The sequence below is a fragment of the Solanum stenotomum genome, chromosome 11, assembly GCF_019186545.1.
Source record: "Solanum stenotomum isolate F172 chromosome 11, ASM1918654v1, whole genome shotgun sequence".
Taxonomy (NCBI): Eukaryota; Viridiplantae; Streptophyta; class Magnoliopsida; order Solanales; family Solanaceae; genus Solanum; species Solanum stenotomum.
In genome coordinates this window covers 9,385,315-9,397,778 of record NC_064292.1, presented here as the reverse complement: position 1 = coordinate 9,397,778, position 12,464 = coordinate 9,385,315, and the positions used below count along the sequence as shown (strand labels likewise).

The 12,464-nt window shown below is 33.7% G+C and overlaps 2 protein-coding genes across 2 annotated transcripts in view; one reads left to right on the top strand and one right to left on the bottom strand.

The window, feature by feature from the left end:
- Positions 1-5,023, bottom strand: part of LOC125843961 (uncharacterized) — a 28,233-nt gene extending 23,210 nt beyond the window's left edge. The window contains exons 1-3 of the mRNA XM_049523165.1: positions 2,690-5,023; positions 2,203-2,442; positions 1,099-1,228 (exon numbers count right to left, since the gene is read on the bottom strand). Of these exons, the coding sequence (XP_049379122.1) occupies positions 1,099-1,228; positions 2,203-2,442; positions 2,690-4,890 (2,571 nt within the window). The 5' untranslated portion in view covers positions 4,891-5,023. The remainder of the gene's footprint in view (positions 1-1,098; positions 1,229-2,202; positions 2,443-2,689) is intronic.
- LOC125843977 (uncharacterized) overlaps positions 1-12,464 on the top strand; it is a 621,631-nt gene that overhangs the window by 49,377 nt on the left and 559,790 nt on the right. The gene's annotated exons all lie outside the window — the stretch shown is intronic.

Genomic DNA, 12,464 nt, shown 5'->3' with positions numbered 1-12,464 from the left:
TGCACCTAAATCAACGGCGGAGCCAGCATGGTTGGTAGATACAGTTTCGGTAGAACCCAATAACTTAGCTCAAACTCTGCATTTGTGATTAAAAAATCATTTGATATTATGTATAAGTAATTATACCAGAACCCAGTAAACAAAATGAATTATGATTTAGAACCCATAAACTAAAAATCCTGGCTCCAATTAAAGTGAGTTTGGCAGGTAAAGATAATTTATCTTCTTGTCACATTCTCATGTGTGCTTTCTTTTAAAAACTTTACTTTTGTGCAGAGTGCACTAAGAAAACTGATACGATTAAAGATCTTACCCCCTAAATGACCAGATACTTAATTCTAGTCTAGTTCTTACCTATTTAGCTAGCTGTGGAATGACTTTCTTGGCTGTATACATTCTTATCTTTTCAATCATTCTCCGTCTTTAAAGAACTTATCTATGCACATCTCCATCGCATTTTGCTCTTAGTGTCATACATTTTAGATTTCCTCCTAGATCCCTTTACCACTTTAATATCCCATTCTGCTTCCTTTTCAAAGCGAACTTGTCTTTCTTCTGTCTGTCAACTGAAACTTCTGTAAGTGCTATAGTTACCTTTCTTTGGTCCTCCTAACATCAAGTTCAATTTTTTTTGGTTAAGTTGCATATCACTTTTGCAGTCTTTTAGTTTTCGTTTCATTCATTCTTTTTCTCTTTTTATGAACTGAAGATGATTAGCTGAGGGTCTCCCGGAAACAGCCTCTCTACCTCCACGAGGTAGTGGTAAGGTCTGCGTACACTCTACCCTCCCCAGACCACACCTAGTGGGATTTCACTGGGTATGTTGTTGTTGTTGTATCTTTCAAACCCTGAAATTATGAAATCCATAATTTGCAAGTTTTCTTCTCTTTTTCTTTCACCAAACAACTGGTGAATTTAAAACAAGCTGGGGCATAAATGACATTACATGTGTAATGTTGAGGTAATAATTGCAAGAAAAACACAGCTAAGACTATTTAGATAAAGGAGCAGTAAAGGTGGTACCTGTCTAGGGAGAGAATCTGCAAAAGATGAGTTTGATAATTATGTAAAGCAAATTACTGAAGTTAATAATTGTACCTGTGCTTTTTCCAAGCCCTCCGAGGCCTCCACCAATATCTTTCTATCCACACACGCCTCTGGCCCATGTTGCAAGCATGTCATGAAAAACTTTGATGCATTTTCGACTTCCCCAAGGGCAAGGTAACAGCTAAGAAAATGCATAACAAATCACAGTTACAAAAAGAAAGTATCTACTTTTTAATATATTGTATTAACATTACTATTTCTTTAGATGAGATGTATTAACACTACTATTACTGGATGCTGGAATGCAACTGCCCACAACATTCAAATGGCATTAAGACTGCTGAAGAAAGCTTGTGAGACTTAAAGCTGTAAATAGAACCGCAGAAATTTCTAAGACTAGCTAAAACTTGAGAAGCTTCAAATTATATATTTAGCTCAGCGAGAAAGTTGGGAGCTTTTTATAAGCCTTGAATCCAGCAGACAGAAAACACTAGAGTAAAGCTGTACCATTGAGTTGAATAAATGCACAACATTTCTGAAGACAGAGATCCAGAGGTATTTAAAAGAAGAACCTAAAGATGTATACTGACGTTCAATTTCTCAAATGAGTCTTTTCAACGAAGTTGTACAAGAATGCTGATGCTTCAGTGATAACAACCAATAACTAGTTATCACATTAGCCCTAGGGCTTTGGTCTAGTGGTACGAGCGCAGAGCGTGATGTGTAGGTTAGGTGGATGTCACAGATTTGAACTATGCTGCGAACAGAAGCCTGATACTTAAGAACAAGGGTAGAAAGGCAGACATTATCCACCAAGTATTGAAGCATGCACCGCTGGCCCTTGTGATTTCCAAGTTATAAAAAAAAACTAATTTATCACATTAAAGAAGGGTTTTGTTAAAAGGGCATCTCATAGAAAGTTTACCCAACAAGAATGACAGAATGGTGAGCTACTCTTCAAGACAACATTTTATGTGTTTCATGCACTGTGATTGTTTAAAACAGACATGTTTATGCATACTAAAGGTCAGTGATCAAACTTCTGTCAGCAAACCAAATCTTCAAAAAGGTAAGAGGAAGCTAGACCTATACGATATAGAGACTAAAGGAACTTATGACAAAGAGAAGGTAAAACTAATAACGCATAGAGCTTACTTTGCGGCTCGAACTTGGACCCTGAAAAAGTTCGGATCTAATGCAGCAGCCTTCATACAATCCTCTAGTGCTTCTCTCATTCTTCCGAGAGACATGCGTGTTGCTGCACGGTTGCTATGGCATAACATTAAAGCCCGAAGACCGCTCTTAGATGCGTCACTTTCGGACACACAGTTCAGTCCTTGTGTGTAACATTCCTCTGCTTTAGATAAGTTCCCATTTGCATAGGCTTGATTCCCCCTGATATAAATTCATATCACAAGTATGAACTTCGGATAAAGATACACCAAAAGGAATAAGTGACTGAACAATCACACCCTAATAATGAACAGAAGAAGAAGAAGAAGAAGAAGAAATTGGCATGTATGATAGGAAATACAACACGTTACTAATTCAGAGTCAATCCAGTAACAGTATAGGCCCAAAATTTCATCCTGACTTTGATCAAGGTAGACCCCTCCATGATTAAAAAAACAGTAACTTGTACCTCAATCGCCATTTTTCACAAGCTTCCTGAGCTGCCATGCTTGCAGCAACTGTTTCATGGTTGACTTCCTTGACCCTAGATTGTTCATTGTTGCCCTGGCTATGGCTTATCATAGTAGGTATATCTCCTTTCTTACTCTGAGTTGGAGATGGAAGAGGAGATGATCCAGAAACTTGAAAAAATTGCCCAGGTGACGATGAGTAAGACAATTTTGTAGTTGAACTACACGAATCGTTAATGAGCTTCGTTCGATTTTTCTTCTTCTGTTGGCGTGTTGCTGTTGCAACCTGATTTTGAGCAACAGAGGGTGCAGCAAATATGAAGCTACCCTGGCAAGCCTCTTCAAAATTTGAAGCAACATTAAACTGACTTCCCCCATCACTATCTTGTCTCTCAATTGTTGATTTAGAAGTCACTTCAGTATCTGCTGCAGTTATGAAAGAATCAGTACTATAATCTAAATGCTCTGTAGCAGATTTGAAGCTTTCAGTCTCAGCCCCAGATATAGAAATAGACTCTTCAGAAGGACCGTCCATATCTACACCATGATGACTAGAGTGTCTAGATTCTAATTCTTGTGTCTCACTACATGTCACATCATTTTCATTAATATTCAAGCGTTCTGTTGCATCTATCAGATCTTCATCTGTTCCATCATTTGAAACAGCAGGACGGGTATCACTAGATCCATAATTCTCATTTAGAATAAACGACTCATCAGAAGCCACAGAAGTTCCTCTTGAAAGTGTATTATCTGCCGGTGTTTCACGATATGGAGAAATATCCATAGGTGAGTAAGGTTCAGAAGGTTCCGCATTCTCTTCTGAACTTCCTCTGAGGGCAAAGTCATGAGCAAAGTTCACTGGCGTTGAGAGTGTTTGCTTAGGTTTCATTTTCTTTTTCTTGTATCTGGGATCTCTAGTTGCTTCCCTTCTAGTTTCAACTTTCTTATTTAAGCTTCCTTTAACAGTTGGTATAAGATTTTGCATTAGCTTGCCATCAGACTTAGTACTGAAATTAAATTCAACCTTCTTTCCAGTTCTATCAGTTGATGGTGATTCAAAAGTACCCATCATAGATTCACCAGGGATATTAAAGGAGGGGAATGAGGAGGTTGAACTTGTACCACTATGATAGCCTGGATGAACCTGATTAGTAAACTGATTATTCTGTGTCCCTGCCTGAAATGAGAATCCTGAAGGAATTGAATCTGAAATTCCACTGGAACTCTTATTAACAGCATTTCCACTAGGGTCACTTGAACTTGAATCAACTTTTACATTCTCATTAGAAACATAACCCGTAGGCTTATTTATATGCATGTTTTTCATCTTATCATGGAGCAAGGTCTCCGATTTTCCACCTAGAGAGCCTCTTTCCTTATATGCATAGTCGTTCATGTCATTCTCAGTTCTCCCTTTGATATTCAATTTGTCCATCTCATTCAAGAGTTCATCCCCTACACCCCCACCAATTTTACTATCAACATTTTCACTACTCGAGAAGCTGCCAAACACGTTATACTTGGATTTTACACTGTCCATATTACGTGAAGTGTCAACACTTCCCTCACTTTTGATATTTAACTTGTTCTCCACCTCCTTGCTAACCATTTCATCAAGTTTTGCATCGCCACCCGTAAACACAAATCCCATATCAGCACCAGCAACCACATTGTTTACACCACCACCCACATTCATTTTCTTCTCACTTTCAATATTCAGTTTCCTCATTTCATCAACAGGAAGTGTTCCTTCCCCTATATATCCCTGATAATTGCTCAAATATGCTCCAAACATACCACTATTTCTACTAGCTCCAAAAACAAACCCTCCATTACCAACATCCCCACTACCCCTATCAACCCCAGAAGCAAAACCCACATTCCCAAATTCCCCAGAAACCGACTCCACATGATCCATGTTCATTTCTTGAATTTCCCCAACACCCTTAAAAGGGTTGAACATTTGGTCCTTTCTATCAGAACCCGTGTATTTCTTTTTACACAATCTGGGTTTTGGCAGCCTTGGGGGAGCAGAAGAACCAAATGGAGATGGATTCGAATCCGATGGAGTGAACCCAAGATTGTGATCCATTGAAGCTATTATGTGCTCTGAATGATTATTATATGAAGATTGAGCGTTAAAACACTGACCTTTATGTAGATGCAAATCTCCGGTGTCGGTCAACGCCGGCGACATATGTCATCTAATCTGACGGCCGGCGTTTACTTGTGATCAATTTTTCAAGAATCTTGGATTATCATGAAATTGCTTCCTTTGTGGGATAAATCAAAAGAAGCTTGTTGAGGAGGGTGTCCTCCCTTTTTTTTATGTTTTTTTATTTTTTGACTTAATTTTTCAAATTTGTTGTTTAATTTAATTATTGTTGCTGGGTTACAAAAATTTTACCTTGGTGAGTGAATATTGTATACTTCTTTTTATTTTGGAAAAATTTAGTGGCTAATAAAACATATACTAGTTAATTAGCTAATATAGTTATAGTTTGCATTAATTACAATCCAGAACTTACTTCTAACTATAATTACATTCTCTCTCGCCTCTCCTCTCCTCTCTTCCTCTCTCTGGAATCCCGCTCGTCATTCTCCGCTTTTTCTCACTCGCCTCTCAAACTCTCTCTCGCTTCTCTTCTGTCAATCTCTCTCACACTTTATACAACCACGAATGTATAATTTGTGTTTGTATAAAGCGATAGAGACGGGATATACAAATCCTATACACTTATCATTATACAAATACAAATCCTCCCCTGTTCAGTTCTCTTTTATTTTTCTCTCTCATTTTATACAAATACAATGTTTAATTTGTGTTTGTATAAACGAGAGAGAGAGATTGGATATACAAATACAAATATTTTAACTCAATTCAGTTGTATACGAATTCAAACTGTATGCATATATGCAAATATAATAATTGATACATATACATAATAGTTACATATCTACAATTATCTAACCGATATACGAAGCGGGAACTGGAAAGGTTGTCAGACAACTCTCCGAACTCTTACTTTTCTATCTCGTGTGCAAGATATAGTGTATGACCTGCAATTGGGTACACTAGAAGTTTTCCTTCATCCTTTGGGAATTAAGTCATTCAATGAATGAAAAGTGAAAAAACTGTAGATAAATGATTTATACAGATAACGATAAGACTTTCCAGTCAGCAGTCGCTCTCCATTCTTTGCCTTCTCTCATTCGCCTTTCTCCTCCTTCTCCCAATCTCACTCGCCAGATATACAAATACATATGTATACCAGTTACATATAAAATTATTTTGACAGATATACATATAGAATTCGACATATATATATATATATATATACAATTTGCCTCTCTGCACTCTCTCCTCCCTCTCCCAATCTCGCTCGTCACTCTCCTTTCTATTCATGTAGCTACGAATCGTAATTAGCAAACTATAGCAATGGAGCATAATTAAGCTATTTTTAAGTGGTTATAAGTGAAAAATCCCCTTATTAATTGCTCTTTGGTTTCTTGATCATAAGGGAGATTTTGGTTTTTGAATCAGACATTATTATTTTTTGTTGTTGATTTTATGTTATTCATTTTTGTTATGTTTATTTATTTTTCATGTCTTTTAAAAGACCTTTTACAATTTTCAAGATTATATAGAGTAATAATAATTGGTTTCACTCTGTGGTATCATTGTCATTTAGGAGTCATTTAATATAAGGTATGAGGTATAATAATCTCATAAAATCAAATGTAATTATGCATTTACTTGGAGGTATTAGGACGTGGATTATTTATCCCACCACTTTATACCTTAGTGATGGATAAATTATCTCATATACATGATGAAATAAGTTATTCCATAATAACTTATTCTGGAATAACTAATTCACAACCAAATGACCCCTTAGCTTGAAACATTTTCTTTAATTGAAAAAAGAATATTTATTTATTTATAAAATAAATAGAAATTGAAAGTAAGATTACAAGTATAGATTGTTCGTGTCAAAGTTGGTCCAAAACATTTTTTATTGCAAACAATAAAGATATAAGTTAGAGAATGAAATATTATAGTGAGATTTAAATATAATATTCTTCCAAAGCAGCGTCACGCTCCAAATTTGGTGAGTCACAATAGGTATTCGATTTCTCACTTGACCAAGCAAATCAAACATAACTCGTATAATTATACAATAAACCTCTTGGACCGACGATATCGACTTATAAACATATGTTCAACTAGTTCAAAAAACTAATAAACCAACAAGGTCTCCATAGAGAACAATCTACACAAAAACTAGACCAACAAACACACACACAAATATATATACACACACAAGGCGGTGAGGCCAAAAATTAGACTGTCAACTAACAGCAAGACTGGCAAGGCCAATTAAAACATATTAACACATAACATGGATCTACAATCCTTTAAGAGTTTCATATTTATCGTCCGTCTAAGGCAGGACCCCGCCCTACCCGTTGGGCATCACTACATATATGTAACTATGGCTTCAGAAGGAGTGGTTCTAACAAACCAAATGTTGAATTCAACAAATGTTTATTGGAGGGACCTATTTGAACCTCTACCTACATGGGCTACACCTACAACACGAAATGTAATGTCCATGACAACGGAGTGTCGATACGAATAAAATATATTAATATGCAAGGCATAATGAGACATAACTTAGCTTGACAGATTATCTATAACTCAAGAGCCATGAGAGGCCTCGTATGAATATGTCATCTACTCGATAACTAAGTATGCATGTATATTACCATTCACTTAATAGTTAGGATAAAGGTATACTATCATCCACTCACTAGCTAGGACGTGAATGTGATATCTTCCATTTGATAGTTCATATATGAATGTACTATCACCTATTTGATAGCTCAGATATAAATGTACTACCATCCACTCAATAGCTAAAATATACACGTACTAACATCCACTTGGTACTTAGGTATCGTCCATTGAGTAACTATGATAACAATCTGACCTCATATAAGGTGTCCGGACAACTGAATGTACTTTGATGCCATGCATATGCTTATGTTTACATATGTGTATAACTAACTCAAGTGCTATGATGTTTCTTTCTTTTATTAGCAATGTTGTCTTGATTTAACTTTACAAATAGACTCAAGAGTGAAAATCATTTACATCCTAAAATCAAACTTCCACATTTAACTTTGAATAATAGATATATTGTAATACAATAGCGTATATATGTTATATATAGTGTAGATACACTTTCAAATAGTATATACCAAAAATATAGTAAATACAGAAAAACAGAAAATACAGAAAACAAAATACAGTAAATACAGAAAATACAGAAAATACAGGAAATACAGTAAATACAGAAAAACAGAAAATACAGAAAATACAGGAAATACAGCTAATGCAAACAGACTTTACTTTAATAGAGAAAGAGAAAATACAAACAAAAATACAGACAGATTTAAGAACACAGAACTTAATATAGCAGAAATCGGCAAAATAGCAAAATAGCAGAAATTCAGATTTTTGTAAATCCTACTCAGTACTCCCTCTTACTTGTGTCTGGTCATGTTTATCTTATATGTGTCCTGTTTTTTCCTTTTTTTTTTTTTTTTTTTTTTTTTTTTTTNTAATAATTATAATAATTATAATAATAATAATTATTATTATAATAATTAATTATTATTATTATTATTATTAATAGAGGGTAGTTTTGTCATTAGTTAATCTAATGCATGCATTAAAACCATTGCATTGCTAATACCTAGAAATTCATGGTATTAGCAATACACACTTTAATACACAATTGAGTGTATAACTAATGCAAGCATTAGTTATACATAAGTTGGAAAAGAGCATCAAACAAGGTACTAGTAATACACAGTGCTAATACATGCGTTATTTTTTCTAATACACTCTACCAAACGACCCCTTATAATTATACAAATACAAATCTTCCCCTGTTCAATTCTCTTTTATCTTTCTCTCTCGTTTTATACAAACACAAATTCTACAAATACAATGTTTAATTTGTGTTTGTATAAAACGAGAGAGAGATTGGATATACAAATACAAATATTTTAACTCGATTCAGTTGTATACGAATTCAAACTGTATGCATATATGCAAATATAATAATTGATACATATATATAATAGTTACATATATACAATTATCTAATCGATATACGAAGCGGGAATTGGAAAGGTTATCAGACAACTCTCCAAACTCTTACTTTTCTATCTCATGTGCAAGATATAGTGTATGACCTGCAATTGGGTACACTAGAAGTTTTCCTTCATCCTTTGGGAATCAAGTCATTCAATGAATGAAAAGTGAAAAAACTGTAGATAAATGATTTATACAAATGACAATAAGACTTTCCAATCAGTAGTCGCTCTCCACTCTCTGCCCTCTCTCGTTCGCCTTTCTCCTCCTTCTCCCAATCTCACTCGCCAGATATACAAATACATATGTATACCAGTTACATATATACAATTATTTTGACAGATATACATATAAAATTTGACATATATACATATACAATTTGCCTCTCAGCACTCTCTCCTCCCTCTCCTAATCTCGCTCACCACTCTCCTTTCTATTCATATAGCTACGAATCGTAATTAGCAAACTATATCAATGGAGCATAATTAAACTACTTTTAAGTGGCTATATGTGAAAAATCCCCTTATTAATTGCTCTTTGGTTTCTTGATCATAAGGGAGATTTTGGTTTTTGAATCAGACATTATTATTTTTTGTTGTTGATTTTATGTTATTCATTTTTGTTATGTTTATTTATTTTTCATGTCTTTTAAAAGACCTTTTACAATTTTCAAGATTATATAGAGTAATAATAATTGGTTTCACTCTGTGGTATCATTGTCATTTAGGAGTCATTTAATATAAGGTATGAGGTATAATAATCTCATAAAATCAAATGTAATTATGCATTTACTTGGAGGTATTAGGACGTGGATTATTTATCCCACCACTTTATACCTTAGTGATGGATAAATTATCTCATATACATGATGAAATAAGTTATTCCATAATAACTTATTCTGGAATAACTAATTCACAACCAAATGACCCCTTAGTTTGAAACATTTTCTTTAATTGAAAAAAGAATATTTATTTATTTATAAAATAAATAGAAATTGAAAGTAAGATTACAAGTATAGATTTTTCGTGTCAAAGTTGGTCCAAAACATTTTTTATTGCAAACAATAAAGATATAAGTTAAAGAATGAAATATTATAGTGAGATTTAAATATAATATTCTTCCAAAGCAGCGTCACGCTCCAAATTTGGTGAGTCACAATAGGTATTCGATTTCTCACTTGACCAAGCAAATCAAACATAACTCGTATAATTATACAATAAACCTCTTGGACCGACGATATCGACTTATAAACATATGTTCAACCAGTTCAAAAAACTAATAAACCAACAAGGTCTCTATAGAGAACAATCTACACAAAAACTAGACCAACAAACACACACACAAATATATATACACACACACAAGGCGGTGAGGCCAAAAATTAGACTGTCAACTAACAGCAAGACTGGCAAGGCCAATCAAAACATATTAACACATAACATGGATCTACAATCCTTTAAGAGTTTCATATTTATCGTCCGTCTAAGGCAGGGCCCCGCCCTACCCGTTGGGCATCACTACATATATGTAACTATGGCTTCAGAAGGAGTGGTTCTAACAAACCAAATGTTGAATTCAACAAATGTTTATTGGAGGGACCTATTTGAACCTCTACCTACACGGGCTACACCTACAACACGAAATGTAATGTCCATGACAACGGAGTGTCGATACGAATAAAATATATTAATATGCAAGGCATAATGAGACATAACTTAGCTTGACAGATTATCTATAACTCAAGAGCCATGAGAGGCCTCGTATGAATATGTCATCTACTCGATAACTAAGTATGCATGTATATTACCATTCACTCAATAGTTAGGATAAAGGTATACTATCATCCACTCACTAGCTAGGATATGAATGTGATATCTTCCATTTGATAGTTCATATATGAATGTACTATCACCTATTTGATAGCTCAGATATAAATGTACTACCATCCACTCAATAGCTAAAATATACACGTACTAACATCCACTTGGTACTTAGGTATCGTCCATTGAGTAACTATGATAACAATCTGACCTCATATAAGGTGTCCGGACAACTGAATGTANATCAGTAATACTATTATAGTGTTATTCTGTTTAATAATTATTTGATCTGATTTAATAATCCTGTATTTTTTGTTTTTCTGTATTTACTGTATTTTCTGTATTTTCTATTTTTCTGTATTTACTGTATTTCCTGTATTTTCTGTATTTTCTATTTTTCTGTATTTACTGTATTTTCTGTACAATGTATAATATATATATATATATTATACATTGTACATTTTTTTATCAGTATTTACTGTAATCTCACCCACTTAATTATTTTCTTGTATAATTTGTGTATAATAAATATATAATCAATATATACTTGGTATAAAATGTATGCATGCTAGTTATACACATAGTGTACATTTATTGTATATTAATTACACAGAGTATAAATGAAAGAGCACCAAAGAACCAACAAACTTGGCTAAAAAATATAACTTCTATGCAATGATCATTGTTTTCTTTTATCTTTCATCTTTCCTTTAAATTATTTTAAAAATAAAAATAAAAAATAGGCAATTGCTTCTAAGTGAAAGAGTGGGATCACGAAAAAAAAAATTCAAAGCTGGGCAATTAAAATTATTGGCATTCATATCATGTCATTCTCCACGCGTATGTGTAAAATTTAAACTTATAGATATATGGGTCTAAAATTAATTTAAGCGGCTAAACTTATGAAAAATTAAAAGAAAACATTATGCAAAATATCAGTCCATAAGCTTTACTTATTATCTTTTATGCCCAATTTATAAAAAATACCTAAAATGATCATTCAACCATACTTTTTTCAGAAAAAAATGGCCGAACAACCCTTCTTCTTCTTCTTCGTCCTCCCTTTTTTTGCGTCTTTTTCTTCGTCATCCTTATTTTTTGTGCGTCGTTTCTTCGTCATCCTCCTTCTTCTTTTTCGTCTTTCTACTTATGCGTCTTTTTCTGCATCTTCTTCTTCTTCATTGCTTCTCATTTTTCTTCAAATTTTGATGTATCACAAAAAAGAAAATTGTTTCACGCGAATTATATACTAGAAGACTCAAAACATCGAGAGAATTTCATATCTAAATTTGAGACTGTTAGAGGTGATTTTTGTTGGTTGAAACTAAATAGTCAGTGTATACTCCATGGATAGTTGAACTATATTCAATTTTTTGAGTGTATCATAATGTATAACTCACATATAGATAGTATAGTCAGTGTATCTTTCTATGCCTTTTGACTATTTTATGTAAATAAAAATATATGACTATATTTATTGTAGGGGTGGGGGTGGGGGGTGGGGGTATTCATGGGTCGGTTTAAGTCGATTATTGATCAAAACTAAAATCAAACCAAATTGTTCTGTTTTTAAATCATTAAAAACCAAACCAAATTAGTATGTTTTTAATTCATCAAAACCAAGCCAAGTCAAATATAATACACATTAATCGGTTTGATTCGGTCATTTGGTTATTCACCATACATAAAAATAAAAACAACGATTCATTTAAAAGAGAGAAAAAAGACAACAATTCATTCAAAGTGAAAAATAGTTGGAACTACTGACATTACAGAACTTTTGAC